This window comes from Hesperophylax consimilis, chromosome 7, assembly GCF_061612785.1.
Source record: "Hesperophylax consimilis isolate HC1 chromosome 7, BYU_Hcon_1.0, whole genome shotgun sequence".
Taxonomy (NCBI): Eukaryota; Metazoa; Arthropoda; class Insecta; order Trichoptera; family Limnephilidae; genus Hesperophylax; species Hesperophylax consimilis.
The window spans coordinates 2,343,142-2,362,489 of NC_142842.1; the positions used below are offsets into that span (position 1 = coordinate 2,343,142).

General features: G+C 34.3%; 1 protein-coding gene across 2 annotated transcripts in view; it reads right to left on the reverse strand.

Annotated features, from left to right (window-relative positions):
* tfc (Brevican core protein triforce) overlaps nucleotides 1-6,999 on the reverse strand; it is a 317,295-nt gene extending 310,296 nt beyond the window's left edge. For both annotated transcript variants that reach the window (XM_089633113.1, XM_089633112.1), the window contains exon 1: nucleotides 6,285-6,999. In XM_089633113.1, coding sequence (XP_089489239.1) covers nucleotides 6,285-6,381 — 97 coding nt within the window. In that variant the 5' untranslated portion in view covers nucleotides 6,382-6,999. The remainder of the gene's footprint in view (nucleotides 1-6,284) is intronic.
* Nucleotides 7,000-19,348: the final 12,349 nt, after the last annotated feature.

Sequence of the window (19,348 nt, forward strand, 5' to 3'; positions counted from 1 at the left end):
CTTTAATGGCCTATATGTCATAATTTAAAACACAAATAAATAAAATAGCACATATCCGTACTTGATATTTTCTATGCCTTTTGATTTAAATAAATATTATTCAGTTTGGTTGGGTATTTTGACCTCAAATCCAAATTTAATTTTTGTACGAAAAAGCCTGCGCAGCCGCTCTTCTTAAATACCTACTTACTTAATTAATAAACACGACGATTCCAAATTTGAAAAAAGAGTGTTTGACGAAACATTAAAACGGCCACCATCTTGAAACCGAAACGTAACAAACAAATTTAAAAGATCGATGAAAAATCAGTGAAAATTGACCCAGCATATTTGCTAGCCAATAACAAACGTGGAAACAATGGCGATGACTGGTGACCAGAGATGTGCAAAATGGGTACCCAAAACCATTTGAAATGCAAAATGGAAATGGGTCAAAACTTTTCCATTTGAAAATGCAAAATGCAAAATGGTTTTTAGAAAAGCATTTCAAATGCAAAATGCAAAATACCTATTTTCAAAATGCATTGAAAATGCAAAATGGTTTCTCAGGTCAATCAAACAGTTTTGTCATTTAATAATGGACATCAATGTAGAACAAACATATAACATGATGGTAAATCAAAAAATGCCACAACTACGGATTAAGAACCACAAAAAATTTGCGCGGGACAAATGTTGCCAACGTAAAAACATAGAAACTGCTATCTAACATTTAATATTACAGCGTCATGGCCCCATGTTCAGTATTTGAATCAGTATTTTTTGTAATGGTATCACTCAATTGCCAGGGCTCCTACCAGGGAGCAACTTGACAAATGTAAATTATCTCTCATAGCGAGGTTGACGACCGACTGATATTTGGGGCTTATGAAAAAAAGATGAGTGGAGATAGTAGGAAGAATGTTGCAAAAAAGCATTTAAAATTCAAAATGCAAAATGGTTTTTAGAAAAGCATTTAAAATGCAAAATGGAAAATACCCATTTTGCATTTTGCATTTCCATTTGAAATGGATTTATTTGAAATAAAGTACATCTCTGCTGGTGACACATCCTTGGGGTTATCATTGGCTGGAAAAAGACGTCAGTAGTTTTTTAACTCCCAGTGTGAACACAGCTACTTAATAAAGTACATAATATATCTACGCCACTGCTTTGCTGAAAGTAGTGCCATTAGTATCATATTGTTAAGATTAATATTATTGAAATGTAATAAATGATGTTATAATGCGTTCCACCGATAATTTCTGCGATGTTACTTTACAAATTCAGATCATATTTTTAATGTCAGAGTGAAACCCCTAGTGATGCAACGATTCATACTTCTCTACTTGACAGAAACCTTCACAACTTCATTTTTAATGTCTCATTTATTTCCACACATCTTTTTCTCACAACTCACAACATTTCCAAAATCGGGGACCATAGTTCAAATTAAACGGCTCTGGGCAGTTGGGAATTGTAATAGCCTTGATATTAGATTAGTCTATTAGGTTACCCATAGATGGCGTTTAGCTGTCGAGTATTGCAGAGACCGGGATTATAATAAATAAGGTGGGAACTTCAAGGTCGGAATCCAGATTATTCCAACCGCCTGCTAGTTAAGATATCAAGCCCATTGTCAATCTATCACATTAAAATCCAAAGTTTTGTTGAGCCGGAGTTTTATTTAATAAAAAGAGTATGAGAGAAACCCCGAAGATACCAAATAGGGTCCCGTGCGAGATAATGTATTTTGTTTAAAGCCGCCAAAGATATATCTTCTAAAATAATACATATATTTTAATGATTTTTTTTACATAGTAGTCACCACACCCTAACTATAAAATTACTGTCTGAAATTATAGTTTACTTTGTAATACAACTCCATAATCTGAAATTAAAGTTTACTTTGCAATACAACTCCATAAACTGAAATTAAAAATTACTTTGTAATAAACTCCATAACAGAAATTAAAGCCTAGTTTGAAATACAACTCCATAAACATAAATTAAAGCTTACTTTATAATACAACTCCATAAACTGAAATTAAAGTTTACTTTTTAATACAACTCCATAACTGAAATTAAAGTCTAGTTTGAAATACAACTCCATAAACTGAAATTAAAGACTACTTTGTAATACAACTCCATAAACTGAAATTAAAGTTTACTTTGTAATACAACTCCATAAACTGAAATTAAAAATTACTTTGTAATAAACTCCATAACAGAAATTAAAGCCTAGTTTGAAATACAACTCCATAAACTGAAATTAAAGTTTACTTTTTAATACAACTCCATAACTGAAATTAAAGTCTAGTTTGAAATACAACTCCATAAACTGAAATTAAAGACTACTTTGTAATACAACTCCATAAACTGAAATTAAAGTTTACTTTGTAATAAACTCCATAACAGAAATAAAAGCCTAGTTTGAAATACAACTCCATAAACTGAAATTAAAGCCTAGTTTATAATATAACGCCATAAACAGAAATTAAAGCCTACTTTGTAATGCAACTCCATAAATTGAAATTAACATCAGTTTTGGGCCATTTAGGTATGTTTTATGTGCAATATTTTATGATATATTATTTTATTATTATGTATTTATTTTATTACATTTTAAAAAATTGTTCTGTAATGAAATATTTGTATCACAGTGTTTATACGTATAAGTGTTTATAGCTGGGACCCATACAAAAAGATTGGTATACAATATTCATATAAGAATTATCGATGCATATGAGTGTTTTAATTTTACCCCAAGTAAGATAAAATTGACCTTACTTCTGGTATACAGACAAGTCCGCTATACATTTCTATAGTTTCATCTCTTCGGTGACCAAAACTTACAGTAGGTATAGGTATATGATTTTTGTTTAGGATGTATTCAATAAACATACCTAATATCACAGACATAGGAATTAATAGACGAGAAGATAATGGCGAGGGGTAAAATCAACTGTTGAAGAACGAAGGGAGTGAAGCTGACTGTGATTCGTCAATAAATCAATCTGACAGTAAATAGGCATCTCGCATTATAATATCACCATTTACTTCTTAAAAGTAAAATCTGCTTTGGAATGAATAGACATTTTTACATGGGAGCGCAAATTACTCGCCACGTTATGAACAAATTTGCGAAGTCCAAATTCGGCAAAAAAATTCGGTTCATTTTCAGAGTCGAATATTTCGTTTAAGTATTTAGTTAAGACACTTTTATAAATGTTCATAATTTACTTCCCAGCAACCAACCAGCTTTGTGTTTCGCGTCCAGACGTTTCTCGATGTGATAGTAACAACTGATTCATATTATACGATGTGAATATGCTTAAAATAAAGTAAAATAATGCTTATATATGGAATGTAATACGACAATTGGGTTTATTCTCTTTTTCACATCTATTTTTACAAGTTTTCATAGTACAAGTCAACATTTTGCCGTGTTATTTCGTAAAATGAACCGATGATGCCTCGACCATAGTTCGCACGAGAATGATGACGTCACGTTTTCAAATTTCACTTGAGGCCATACGCGAGCACAGCCGGCTCCAATGGAACCGGTATGGGGAGTGGGGATAATACGCTTTTAATCACTTAGGGCAGGTCTACTAATATTCATATGTCTATGCCTAATATAAATTAAAATAATCTTAGAAATTATAAATAGTTTTATTGACAAAATTAAAATTAAATTAACCTTGACTGTTTGACTCTACACATGAGGAAGATGAATACTAATCAATTAATTATAAATCTAATGGAATGAATAATTGTTAATCTAGTCATACACAAAAACAGCATTCAAAATGTTTTTTCGTATTAAATTATACAAAAATTGAATGCGTTCCGTTATCTCGTCGATTCGACATTTCTGCGGGTAAAATGACCCCACACAACCAAACTGTAAGCTTGAAAACCAGATTTATAAATTAATATATTTTAAATCTTTTAATTATAATGAGTCCATTAGCAATAAACGAACAAAAAATATTTAATAATTTAATCATTGAAAACAATATTAGCGATTCTCAAACGCTAATGTCGTTAGATTTTGAAATCTAACAATATTACCAATATTTGTAATTTTGTTATGTTAAATTTTATAATCTCTATTTTAAAGGATTTAAGATTTTTAATGAACTACCGACAGATGTTAAAGAAGCTAACAGCCTAGCTGCTTTTCGTGGGTTATGCCTAATTACTATAAATAATAAGTTTTATATGTATTGTTAAGTATCCTTAATGTACTATAAATAAGTTGTTAAAAGGTTTATATTAGATATAAAATGTAATTTTTTATAACTAAAAAAAACATAGATTTTTTTTTTGCACACAAATTCAAAAAAAAAAGGACGCATCTAGGAATTAAACCCAGGACGTTAGCCTTTCAGGGCAGAGCCTCGGCAAGGCTAACGACTCCTGTTAATTCAAAAATAGTTAAATCAAGTTAATCCAAAAATAAAAAATAAAAATACAAAATAAAAAAATAAATTCTAAACAAGTGTTTTAAACTTTATATACCCTTTCACCGTCCGTTCTACCTCCTCCCCTAGTTACACTCTTAACTAATCCCTCCACCCCGACTTCAACACGTAATTTAACATATTATGTTCACCTATTGTTTTGTAATATCGAGTAAGTATATTTTGCACTGGGGAAGGAACGGTTGTTCCGAAACCGGTCGGTGTATATATAAAAAAAATACAGTGGTTCAAACATAGTAACATTGTTTCATTTATTAATATAATATAATTGTCGTTTTTAAAATAATGCAACAATCGTCCACCAACGTTAAACCTGTCTATTTCGACATACATAAGAACAACGTGCCTACACTAAACCAAACACGCTTATCATCACCTACCCACGCAACAAAATTTAAATTATCTCATTAAATTTACACGCATTATAAATAATTATAACATGAGATACTATGTTGATACTAGTCGAGTTAACAAATCATTATACATATAGTCGCCTAATAATAATTTGCCTATATAATGCACTTGCATAATGTTGATTGACTATATGATCATTTGTGGAAAAGTGTGTGGAAGGGTTTAGTTTTTCCTATGGAGAAGATTTGACCCGGACATAAAATCGAAAATTATTTGTACACGGTGTCCGGAGTCTCGCAGTTCAAACGGGAAACTGGTGAATCTACATTTCGGCAACTAAGGGGTTTAAAATTTTTGGAGCCGGCTACTCTTTGACGCATTTTAAAAGATATAAAACATCAAACACAATAATAATATTAAATAATGTTAGCCCCCAGCGACCGATTGGTCTGCGCTTAGTGCTTCTAAACTACGCAACGGATTTTGAATGGTTATACTAACATTTAGAGAATTTTTTCCGGACTACAGATATAAATGTAGAGTAGTATTTCATTTTCGGAGATGGAAAAAATAATTATTATGAAAATTAAAATCGATTGTTCACTTTGCGGCCACTGTTTTTTTTCTTCTCTTACTTAACCCAAAATATAAAACAATGATCCCAAAACAGGTTCTTAGTTTGGGTTTACTTAAAAAAATAATAACTAGCTTTAATATTATTGTTTCAAAACATGCTGAAAAAAAATATCCGTTTTTTAACTAAAAGCTACTAAAATGAATTATTTTCCATTTCGGGAAACTGAAATACTTACTACTCATTATTATCTAACTGATACAAAGTGGTTTTTTTTTCACAACAAAATGTGTCCCTATTTTTTGTATATTTTCTGACTATACACCGGTGCCGAAGGGATCAATGACGCTAGTTCCTCGGAGCTTTTTTCGTTAAAATACCGATATAACAAGAACACCTGTGCTCTAAAAACTATCAAGCCCTTTTCTGCATTCAAATTCATTTTTTCTGGTATTTTAGGGCTCCATATTAGGCTGATAAATTCAACAGTGGAGGCGAACTTGAGATGTGTGAAAAACGAACCTATCATTAACAACTAATATTTAAATAGCCGGATTTAGCAAAACGCTTCAACGTAGAGCGCCGATAGAATTTTTCAGCAGGTCAAACAATTAAATGATCAAGTTGGTTCAGTAGAAGATATTTCCGAAAGTTTCGTATCTCGCCTTGTCAAGTGGAAACGCCCCCCTTGAGAAAGCGGCACGATTCGATATTATCAAGCCCAACTCTGCATAGTGTGCGAATTTTAATTCTGCCAATTTATGACGACAACTTAAATACCTACTAATGTAGAAACAATGTTTTTATTATTTAATACTAGCTGCACCCCGCCACGCGTTGGTGTGGCGCAGTCTCTCTGTACAGATAATAAAAATAATTAGACTTACCAGGCGTTTCTTTAACGTTTGACGTTCTCTGCCCCGATGTCAACAAGATAAGGGATGCCAAAAACATTCCTGGAAGACTGCTACTCCTTGCAAACATTTTTGAAAACTCTTATTTCGGATTTGTTGTAAAGTTTTAAGTCCACCGCCCCGTACCGATTAAAAACTTTCCTATTTACGAAACAACAAGAATGTTGCGTTATTTTTACAGCACTGCCGTTTATGAAAACAAATTAAATTAGCATAAATGCCACTTTCTTTATATTTTACGCGTTAATGATGGTCGAAGATCAACCTCTGGAAATTTCCTTATTAGCCAACGATGATAAGAAATAAATTACAATAAATCTTTCACAACGCTTTCAATACACTTCAAAAATAGTTAAATACGTGCACTGGTTACTATTTTTTCGTTTCGGGAAATTTCCCGCCACAACAAACGTCAGTTTTCCAAAGCAACACTTCTGTCAAGTTCAAATTTAAAAACAGTTCGATTTCATACGTAAAGAAAATAACGCCACTTTTATTTAAAATTTGGATCGTTCTTTTTGTCAGTAGCTTTGTTGTGTTGTCAACAGTAAATTTGTTTTCGCGCCGTTTCAAACGCACGTGTGTTCGTTTACGTTCGTATTATTTCGGTGTTTACTTATTGCAAACCAGCTGACTGCTCGCAATGGCGACTAGAAGGCTGTACACTGTATGGCCGCCGCTAACTAACAACAACCAACTACTAAAGACCCGGCGGACAACTTTGCGATGAAATCGAAAGAAGTTCACTCTGTCTCACGTGCTCGGTTATTCATTGGGAGAGGTGGCTCAGCATTCACATCTCGGATCTCGACACTTATATAATATACGAAATGGAAACTTTATCTTCTTTAAACTTATTATGATTGTGTTTTTCAAAATTAATTCGCTAATTAATTTAGTATTTTATTGTAGTTCTATTGGTGAAGATTTTATAGGAATTTAGAAATCGGATTTGGAACTTTTAAGAAGTGAACTTGAAGTGCCCTCCATACAAATTCGAATGGAAACAAAATTGTTAACATCCATTTAGCCCAATAGCCAAGCGCTCTGTCTCACTTACTCTAACCTGACATCGTAGATCTCTATTCCATTAGAATTATTTCGTAAACACAGTTTTGTATTAGAATTTAAGCCTTATTGGGTAAATATTTGGACCACGAAACACGCCCACAAGGGTATAAAAGTATGATAATTATCTACCATTTCCAGAATGATAAAAATCCTAAAATAAAAATAAACGCTCGGCGGCGAGGGCAATGGGAAGGCGTTTGAAAAAGCTAACATGTATAGTTTTTCCCTAGAGATACAGAAAGGTGAGCTCTGGTATCATGAAAATTTGCACAGCTTTTTCTGTTTCTTTGCACAAAAACATTAGTCAAGATATATATATATATATATATATATATATATATATATATATATATATATCCCGCTACATTTGTTGCGTCCGACCCCTAAAAACTCCATAGCATTGCAGCGTCCACCGACTTACAGCGTCCGATATACGGACGCTGCAATGTTTTGACCTCAAAATTGGCCAGAACGATGCTTACCCCATGTAGAATCGTATGGCAAAATTTTTTGTGGAAGCAAAAAATGTCTCAGAATGTCTGGAAACGAATATTGAACGTTTGACATTTTGCCGACAGGTTCGCTACACGATGTATATATCGAGCAGTGTATGTTTTTATTCATTTCTACGATCTTGCCGCGTCCACGAAGTAATATAATTTTCGATACATAACGACGATCATGCTGCGTCTACGCATTACATCGTTAGTATTGCGTCCTCAAGACCGATTACGAGTAGATATTATTTTATATACATAACGACGGTCGTGCTGCGTCCACGCATTACGTCGATAGTACTGCGTCCCCGTAGCCGCTCATGAGAATATACTATTTTTAACTCATAATGACAATAATGATGCTTCCATGCATCACGTCGATAGTATTGCGTCCCAGTGAACGATCACGAGTAGATATTATTTTGAATATACAACGACGGTCATGCTGCGTCTACGCATTACGTCGATAGTACTGCGTCCTCGTGGCCATTCGGAGTACATTGTTAAATATTATTTGAGCGTTTGGTTGAGTAAATCATCAGATTGGCAACATTTGGTTAATTTACAACGATGCCGCTTGATACTCAGAACTAAGAATCGTCTTGCGTGGTTTTTAATGCATAACGACGATTTTGCTGCGTCCACGCATTACTTCGATAGTACTGCGTCCCCATGGCCATTCACGAGTACATTTTTATAAATTATTTGAGCGTTTGGTTGAGTAAATCATCAGATTTGGCAACGTTGGGTTAATTTACAACGATGCCGCTTGACACTAAGAACTAAGAAGCATCCTGCGTAGTTTTTAATGCATAACGACGATCGTGATGCGTTTACGCATTACGATGGTAGTATTGCGTCCGTTGTTGTTTTTTTTAAAAGAAAAAGCGTTTTTTTTGGGAGCGAAACCCGGTCGGCACGAAGTATAAAAAATAAAAGTGGTGTTTACAAAGTTATTGTTTTATTTTAAATTAAATATTGTTGTCAATTAAACAAACAATTTATAAGTTCCCGAATATTATCTGAATATAAAATAAATCTTATAGAATAAAATAAAAACCTCAAGATATGAATTGAAATCTAGCAAGAATATCGTAACACAAATTGTGAGGATTATTATTAATATATTCATAGAATTACTACTATATATTTTATCACACCTTCATAAATGCAATGAAAACTTTAACTTAAATGAAATCAACAAAAAATCAAAATATAGAAGAATACTAATTTTTTTATTTAATTTAAAAAAAGAAAGACAAACATTCCCAGGTTACGAATAACCCAACAATGTTTGAAAATCTCCTACTACCACCACAGAAAGCCGAAAATGTTGCTTGTGTTGTGATGGAGGACTTAGCCAGCCGAGGAATCGAACACGCGACGCTCGGGTGAGACCCAAGCGCTATGCCCACTCAACTCAGCAATACGTATGTGAAACATACAGCGAATGCACTAAAATCTAGAACAATATAATAAATCTACTAACAATCTTGCACTTAAACATAAGCAGTATAATTTGAAACATGGACGAACTTCTGGTATACCTATGTATTTAACATTATGTCCACAAGCAGATTTTTAATACTATCCGAGGCACACTCGCATGCAATACATAAAAATATACCAAGTATTCCAAACTACAAACAATATGTCACAAATTATCACAAAAATAAAAGTAGTGGAATTGTAGTCTATGCTAAAGAAAAATTTACTGATATCAATGTTAACGAAATACCAATATGTAACGCAAACTGTTTGTCAATTAATGAATCTAAATAATTACCCAATTAATATAATCGCATGTATCGAATACATAGCTCGTTATACCCTTATAATCCAGTAGGTACCCAAGCGATTCCTTCAGAAACTTGATCAGGTTGCTTAGGCTGTGAACATCTTGGAATAATTATCGATAATAACATCAAATGGAAAAGTCAAATAAACTCCACAGTAGACAGAATGAGAAAACTCATCTTTATGTTTTTTAGACTTAGAAATACTGTATCATTAAAAATACTTAAAGGTATTTATTTTGCACTTGCACATTCTACACTACTACAATATGAAATCGTGGTTTGCGGGGGGGGGGGTGCGTATAAATCATACCTACGTTCACTTGTGACAATTCAAAAAATATTAGTAAAAATCATATTTAAAAAAGCCATATAACTATCCAACAATAAATGTTTTCCAAGGTTTCCCGGTTCCCCTTCTCACAAAAATTTATGACAAAAATACTCGTACATTAAGAACTTCAATTACATAAAGATTTATTTGATAAAAATAATATTCCATAATTAATTTAAAGCTAAATAATTATTTATATTGGAGGACTAACCGTACCACTAGTTCTAACTACAACAGCAAAACATCATTAGTTATTTAACGGTATAAAATTATTCAATAAAGTACTCCTGGATATATCTGAGGAAAATTATGACAGTTACAAAAAAAAAACAATTTAAAATTCTCTAATACCACCTAATAAATTTTCTTATTGTTTTAAATTATTTATTTATTTATTTTATTTCAGGGAAATCAACAGTTTACAATGTGGTTCATCTATACACGTGTAATTTACCTAACTGAGAAACCAATTGCAGATTTCCGCAATATTCTATTCTATTATGTATGTAAAAATTTAAAAACTATACTTACAAGAACTAAAAAATATTAAATTTATCGAAGAAAGCAAACACTTAGTGGCTTGACATTATACAAAATGAAACAAATACTTTGTTTTAAACCACTTTATTTTTATTTATATTTCGTCGACCGGTTTGGATTGAACCCAAATATTGTATAAAATAAATATAAAGTGGTTTAAAACATAGTATTGTTTCATTTTGTAAAAAATATAACGTTATTCAAGAGGGAGATTATTATAACATGAGATTATTTTAACTGGAGATTATTATAACAGGAGATTATTAAAACAGAAGATTATTATAACGTAATACTACATAATATATGTCATTACATAATATAATAACATTTTATGCAGTTTGGTACACGTTTAATACATTTTTAATATAGTTTTTATATTTATTTTGGTTACATTGAAGATAGAATCAGAGAGAATGTTATTATACATATGTTGAACATATTCTTCTAAGACAAGCATTTTTATTTTACTAGATTACATGAGCGTGTGTGCCGTGTAGGTACTTTCAAATCAATTCTGCTTAATAAACTCCACATATTATGTTTCTGCTTATCATTCCTTGGTATTATTTATATTTAACCTGTTTTTATTACTTTTATTGTATTTTCTTGTAAGGCTATTAATAGTTTTTGTAATAATATTTGCAATATAAATATGTAAAAATATATTGTTGTCCTCTCCTAAGCACAAGCATCTTACTTATCAGAAAAGTGATTTAAATATTATTTAATATTATGTTGTAAATATTGTAACACTAAAGATGTTAAGAAATAAAAATAAAAATAAAAAAATTTATCTTGAACTTAATGGTATTAATAAGTTTAACTCATTAATTAAAATATTGCAATTTGAGGTTGAACTAATTAAGTTAAATATAAAAACAGATATTATTATATTGAATACGTAACGACAGAAGTTCTGCGTCGATGGTATTGTATCCTCGTGACCAATCACGAGTAGATATAATTTTGTATACATAACGACGGCCGTGCTGCGTCCACGCATTTCGTCGACAGTATTGCGTCCCCATGGCCGTTGGCGAATTTGTACATTTTTATGTATTGTTTGAGTCCTTGGTGAAGCAAAACCCCAGATTTGGCAACATTCAGTTCATTTACAACGTTGCCACTTAGCACTCAGAGCTAAAAAGCGCCTTGCGCGGGTGGACATTTTTGTAAGATGGTTTACAGTGGACGGTAAATTGATATCCCGACCTAAAAATGTCCGACCGCCCTCTGCAATGGAGCGAACTGGCGCGTTATGAAATGATACATTTTTACTAAGGATATCGTTGTAAAAAAAATTGTCGCACACCTGCGCCCAGTAGGTACGTTTGTATACAAGGTGCAACAAGATATTCATTAAAACTTCTCACTATCAATAGACAGTTTGTTGTCAGGTCTGGTGTGTTTCTGGATGTCAAAAAAATAAAACATAAATATATATACATATATTTTTTATATACCGCACAAGAGTCTCAACCGCTCCCGTTTGGAACAGCGAGACTGTGGCATCCCCAATCTGAGTACTAGGGTGAAGGTATTGGGGAGGGGAAGAAGATGAGGAAGAAAAATGTAGAAAAGTACCTGGCTATTTATATCTGGTCACCAAACACGGCAAAAGCTTGGAAATAACGTTTCCATTCGGAATGGTGGTCACACACCAGGGCGATACTGAGAGTATATTTCACTCTGGAACGTGCTGCAAACACACTTTATATTATGTTTAATGTATTAATTGTAGAATAACACAAACAAATAAAAATTTATTTGCGCACGCCGGGTTTGACCGTCAGATTACGGGCTTCGGATTGCGAGTCGGGAGTCTTATCTCTCAACCACAGATACTGTAATTAATTCACTATGAACGTGAAAACTTCACTAGAAAAGTAAGAAATATTTTGTGTTGTTTATTTATTTGTTAATTAATTTATTACACCTAATAGACGTTTACATTCTAGTTTAATAGGTGAGTATCGCAGTTATTATAAATTCTTCAAAATTAAAACAATAGAGAAAACAAAATAGAATGAAGAAAAAAAATATTACAACAAAAGCGTATAATAAAATAAGATACATTGGTAAAAATGATAAGAAGTCTCACATAAGTAGATATTTGAAATAAAGAAAAGATTGCAAAAATTATAAATGTCTATTTGTCTCGATATATAAAAGAATTAAAATAAACAATATTTATATTGATTATTTTTAAGGTGAAATATATCTCCCATATCAGAATAAGTCATGTAATCCTAAGGGGTTTAATAATATAAGGGGCATAACAACGGCCTAAATTTACCCTTTGAAACTCTCAAAACAAATCCAAGAGTCTTAAGGGCCTTATATACGGAAGACGTAAAAATTAAATCGACCTTCAAAACGCCATGTAACAAACAAATAATATACACTCGGACGCAAGAATATATTATTCAGTATGGACGTGAAACCTTTATTAGAATAGTCAGCAATATACGGCAGACGTAACAATTAAATTAGAGTGAACGGACGTAAAACCTATATTAAAGGGAACCTTCAATATACAAAAAATATACACCCGGACGTGAGTATGTACGTGACGCTAGAAATGTATGAAAGTGTAATAAACATCAAAACCTGCATTATTATGAATATTAAAAAAATATGATATTAGCGATTATCGTGAGTAAAACATAGTGCAATATTCACAAAAACAATCTAAAAAAAAGAACTAGAAGTGCTGGACGCCCAAAGACGGATTTACGCACGGACGCAATAAATGTTGTGGGACCTATATATATATATATATATATATATATATATATATATATATATTTATCCCCTCTCGTACTATGTTGATCTTGCGCGACGGTACGCCAGGTATATGTTGATCCGTTTGCATTTGTTGATCCACCTCGGATATGTTGATCCATTACCCAAGCTGGCATACATATGTAAATCCCTATAGATCAACTTGTGTCATCGAGATTTAGCTGTAAGCCACGCCCATTTTTCGGTCGCATATACATTTTACACGATTTATTTTGTTGATCTATATATTTCTGACAAACTTGACGGCTTGCATGCGTTGTAAATTGAAAACCGCAGATTTCGCGCGCGTTGTGGTACTTTTTAGATTGTGTTAGAACATCCATATTCTATGAAAATGACTTTGTACTTAAAGAGGATAGACTGCCTCACGAGTATTTATATTGAAAAACTTTCGCATCAAATCCATGCTAAAAAAATCTTTTGAACTTGATTAAACAAAAATTGTAAATTTAATACATCATTTACTACGTTTCGTGACTTAGCAGGGGTGCCCGGGTTCATGGGGTGAGGTTTGTCTGGGTTATTTTATAAGAGAAATTTTGAACTTTGATTGAATAAAATTTTATTTTAATGTATCTTTTACCATCTCTCCCGACTTAAGTTTCTTGTAATGATTAAGTTGAAACAAAGCGTAATATCCATAATATGTGCCTATTAAAATTGCGGCGATTAGATTGGTGAGAATTTAATAATTTCAAATTTTAAATTAAAATTGCTATATATTTATTTAAATTTGTTGTTTATTAAACATGGCTAAAGTCATTTCAAGCACCGATTCCAACCAACGATGTTTTAGTATATGTTCGTCAATCAACAGGAGCCATAATGTCTGTACATCAGAGCCCTCGAGAACTATTACAATTATGTGTACCGCCGCCCCGGGAACCATTTATTAGATAACCAACACCCCTACCGTAGGTCACGGCCAACCTTTAGCGAGATTGTTGTTTATTTCTTATATTTTTTACATCATTTCCACACAGGAGGCCCTGAGGAAAATCGTAACCCTCAGGGCCTATGTCATCTTTGTGAATGCTGTGTTGGGGGAATTTTGAAGGAAAGGAAGGAGAGTGAGTTCTGGGAAGTAAATAGGTTTGATGGGTGGGTAGTAATCTGGGGTTCAGTGTGTTTGAGTGATATACATAAGAATCTAACTCTCCTACTGCGTTGCAAGGCGATGCGTTGAAAGAGGACTAATCGATCCGGCCCACCACGCAGTTATTAGGCAGGCGCATCCGCCGCCAAGCCCCTCACATACCTCATCCCATAAAATCGGGCACTCCTGATAAGTCACCAAACATATCAAACAACTTGGGGAGACCTATGGCAGAAGTGTGGGTTATCCAATAAATGGTTCCCGGGGCCGTGGTACACATACCCTCCTCCCAAATTGTGATAAACGTCTTCTTTCAAATGTAAAACATAATTTAAAACGTACCTAAATGACGGCCTCTGTTATCGAGGGGTAAGGCTATCGACTAGCAATCCGAAGGTCGCGGGCTGAAATAAATTTTACTAAAATTAATTTGTACTATTTTACAATTAGTGTTTGGCAACCAGATCTGAAAAGCCAGGTACTATCCCAACTTCCTCCTCATCATCTCCTTCGAGGTTCACAATATCTTCAGTCTCACGACAACCCCGATTTGGGATGCCATAGTCTCACTGGCTCCAGGGACTCTGGTGTGATATTCATTTTTTTTTTTTTAAATGAAAACAGAAATAGTGTCAGTGAATAACATTCATTTAACATGACCACCCAACGAGAGGCTGATTTGTTTCACAGTTTATGGATGACACGTGCAGTGCTATACTAATACCAGCTAGAGGAGAGCGTAAAACACTTCAATATTTTTTTATTTAAATTTTGATAATTCCTCGATGATTCATATTAATGTTTCATAAAAAAATACAAATGAAATCACACCACATCCAGACAAAGAAGCCGATATGTTTTTATACACTAAAAACGTTTTTTTGGATATTCTCTGTATGAAAACTAATTTCGTTAATAAAATAATACTGTATTGTGAATTTGATCAGACCTACTCTTCGTTCTTAAGATAATGCACCTGCGGACTCAGGCCTTAAAGTAATAATACTCTAAAAGCCCAGCTACACTACTCGCGAAGTTGATCGAAGTTGACCTAATACGATAGTGTGGGCACGAACTTCGCTTCGCTTCGGGCATCTTCGCTTCGCTTGGCCCGACTTCCGATTGTTGTCGGTAAATGCGCCCGAGTCAAAGGACCCGAAGTTCGAACACGAAGTGTCTGCCCACACTACTCGGTTCACTTCAGTTCGCTTCGAGACGTCGTGTTTGGTGGTTGTGCGTGCGCAGAGTCATAGTGACTATACGTAATAAAATATGGCTTCTACACTGTGGTCACAGGACCTAATTTTTTTGTTTCTAGAAACACTCCAATCCGAGGCGGTTATTTGGGACCCAATTGAAAGGGACTATAAAGATAACTAACTAACCATCACGCCGTTTCCCCGCAGGGGTAGGCAGAGAGGACGGACCGCCAAACAACTCGGTCTTGGCACACACTCCTTGCCTCATTCACATTCATACATCGTCTCATACATACTCTTCTATTATTCTGACTCTTGACATGGCCCGACTCGAGTATCTGATTCACTTGATCGTGCCATGTCTTCCTCGGGCGTCCCCGACTTCTGCTACCATTCACATTTGCATCATATATCCTCCTTTTTTATATTTTTTTTATAGTAAATACCTCACAAGAGTCCCAACTGCTCCCGTCTGGAGCCAGTGAGACTATGGCATCCCCAATTGGGGGATGTTGTGAGGCTGAAGGTAAGTGGGGAAGGGAAAGAGGAAGGTGGGGAAGTACCTGGCTATTTAGATCTAGTCACTAAACACGGCTAAAGCCATTTGGAGCAACGTTTCAATTCTGAATGGTGGTCTTACACCAGGGCGATACTGATAGTATCTTCCACTCTGGAACGCGCCGCAAATATACTATATATTATTTTAATTAATTAATTGTGAAATAACACAAATTAATCAAATAAAATTTATTTGCGCACGCCGGGTTCGAACCCGCGACCTTCGGAATGGCAGTCCAATGCGTTACCACTGGACTATGCCGGCCGTCACACTCCTATCTTCGCTCATTCGCTCTACATGCCCAAACCATCTAAGCGTCCCTTACTTAATCTTACTCATTACGCTTACATCAGCCTTGCACTCTTTGCGGATCTCCACATTCCTCACACGATCAAACATGGTTTTACCACACATACGCCCTTGAGGTGATTTTTCACAAAAACGGCGCTTTACAAATTATCCAATTATTATTATTATTATTATTATACGCCTCAGGGATCTCATTTCAACAGCATTTAATCTACTTTCATCCTTTATTTGCCACTTGAACGTCCATGTTGCCTAGTGCACGGACTCCGAGAGACTGAGCTACTCGCGAAGTTGCACGAGTGTGTGGGCACGCACTTCGGACTTCGGCTAACTTCGTCGAGGACTTCGTCGAAGCGCCGAAGCGAGTAGTGTAGCGGCCGCTTGTCTCTAGCCGCCGGCCGGGATATAACGACACCCTGATTAGAATACATTTAATTGTTTTGTCTTTGATATCATAAATATTTTTAATAAATTAAAAACGGCTATGGAATTCCACGTTTTGCCACCGCGATACTATTAATTACTTAACACGGCTAAATATTTCATAACGACTTATTAACGATTCCAGAATGTATTTTATTTAGACGATTTTTTTTTATAAAGTGCCTATAAACTACATTTTATTATTTATCCACTGGAGCGATTTCTGCCATATTTTAGACCGGTCGGTGGCCGAGTTGACATCGCGTTTGGGTCCCACCCAGGCATAGTGTGTTCAATTCCTGGGCTGGCTAAGTCCCCCATCACAACACAAGCAACATTTTCAGCTGACTGTGGTGGTAGTAGGAGATTTTCAAATATTGCCAGGTTATTCTTAACCCGGGAATGTTTGTCTTTCTTTTCAAAAATTAGTTTATATTGTTTATGTTTTTATGTTTTCGGGGGATACCAGTACAATTGACCCAGTACTACAACTAAACGTCAGTTTTTTTTTTAAAGTTTCTGTGAATACAGCTCCCAAGTCTTGCTCAAGTGCATGTTCGTCCGTAACACTTAGTCAATGTACTTATTTGTTCGTTGTCCTCTCGTTCCTAATGTGAAGTTGCTATTTTAATTTTAATTCATAAATGAGATCCCTGAGGCGTATGTGTGGTTAAACCATGTTTGATCGTGTGAGGAATGTGGAGATCCGCAAAGAGTGCAAGGCTGATGTAAGCGTAATGAGTAAGATTAAGAAAGGGACGCTTAGATGGTTTGGGCATGTAGAGCGAATGAGCGAAGATAGGAGTGTGTAAAGAGGATATATGATGCAAATGTGAATGGTAGCAGAAGTCGGGGAAGCCCGAGGAAGACATGGCACGATCAAGTGAATCAGATACTCGAGTCGGGTCATGTCAAGAGTCAGAATAATAGAAGAGTATTATGAGACGATGTATGAATGTGAATGAGGCAAGAAGTGTGTGCCAAGACCGAGTTGTTTGGCGGTCCGTCCTCTCTGTCTACCCCTGCGGGGAAACGGCGTGATCGTTAATTAGTTAGTTAGTCAAATATACACGTTGTTTGGGGGAAAGTTTTATCTCATTCATAAAAAAAAACTTTTTTCCTTCTTTTTTATTGAGATTAAAGCAAACTATGATATAAACATAATTTTATTTTTTTATTTTATTACACTAAATAGTTACGGTTCGTGACTAGACTGATTTTCTTGATGCCAGATAGTGTATTACGTTAAACATAATTGAAATTTTGAAAAATTATTATTCAACTAATTAAAAAACTTCTTTTCCTCGTCGAAGTTATTAAAATTGGACAACTTTGGTTGAATTGGTTCAATTGGCCACATATAGAATTCATTTGGCCCACTGTAAAAAAAAACTTCATATAAAATATAATCGAACAAATTGATTAAATATAATTGCATTTGTAACCACCTTGTAGCTGTTTTTTAGTTTATGATTTATTTATTTCAAAGAAAGATGCCGACTTCCGGTCATATTGTTGTATAATATTAAATATGAGATGTTTCTTTTAAGAGCATTTCATTTTATTTAGAGAACTTTAAAATATAAACATTTCCGGTAAGGGTTCCATGATAACTCAACACAGTGACAATTCAACACACCTTTAAAAAGTGATGTAAAGTCATTAGAAACGATGAATAAAAAATTTAAACCTAACCGAACCTAACCTACTTAACCCAGTTAATAATGTTTTTGTTTCATCACTTTCCATGACTTTACATAACTTTTTAAAGATGTGATGAATTATCATTTTGATGATTTATCTGGTCATCTCCGGTAAGATGTAACAATCGTTTATACAGAATATTAATATTTGAAGTTGAGTTGAGTTCTGCGATTATTAAGCTTACGAGTTTTTTTAAATTCTAAAATAATGTGATAATCGATAAAAGATGGGTGGATTCATTGCTTATAATATAGATCATTTTGTATGTCTCTATATTCAAATTCGGAGGTATGACTTTTTTATGTGACACCTCTCACAAGAGTGCCCTTGTCTTTATACGTTAAATACATAGAAACTATGTCTCCACCCAGTTGGGCAGCGTTATGGGGCGGATTAAGATAGGGTCTGTAGGAATGAATTTATTAATGCGGGTCTTAAAGAGGCCCGGATTATATTGAGGAAGAAAAACAGATGCCGATAGCTCGTTCCACATACGAGCCGACTTACGATAAAACGAGTCGGAGAAACGACCCGTTCATATATGTATCGATAACATCAATCCGCTCGTGTCCGTCGAGTTGTCGAGTATCAAGCAGTTGTCGAGTATCAAGCACGTGCACGGTGCACTGGGGATCAATGCTGCTAGCTCCTTTTAACAGGCTCTAATAAAATATCTGTAGAATAGACACAGCATACGCACATTT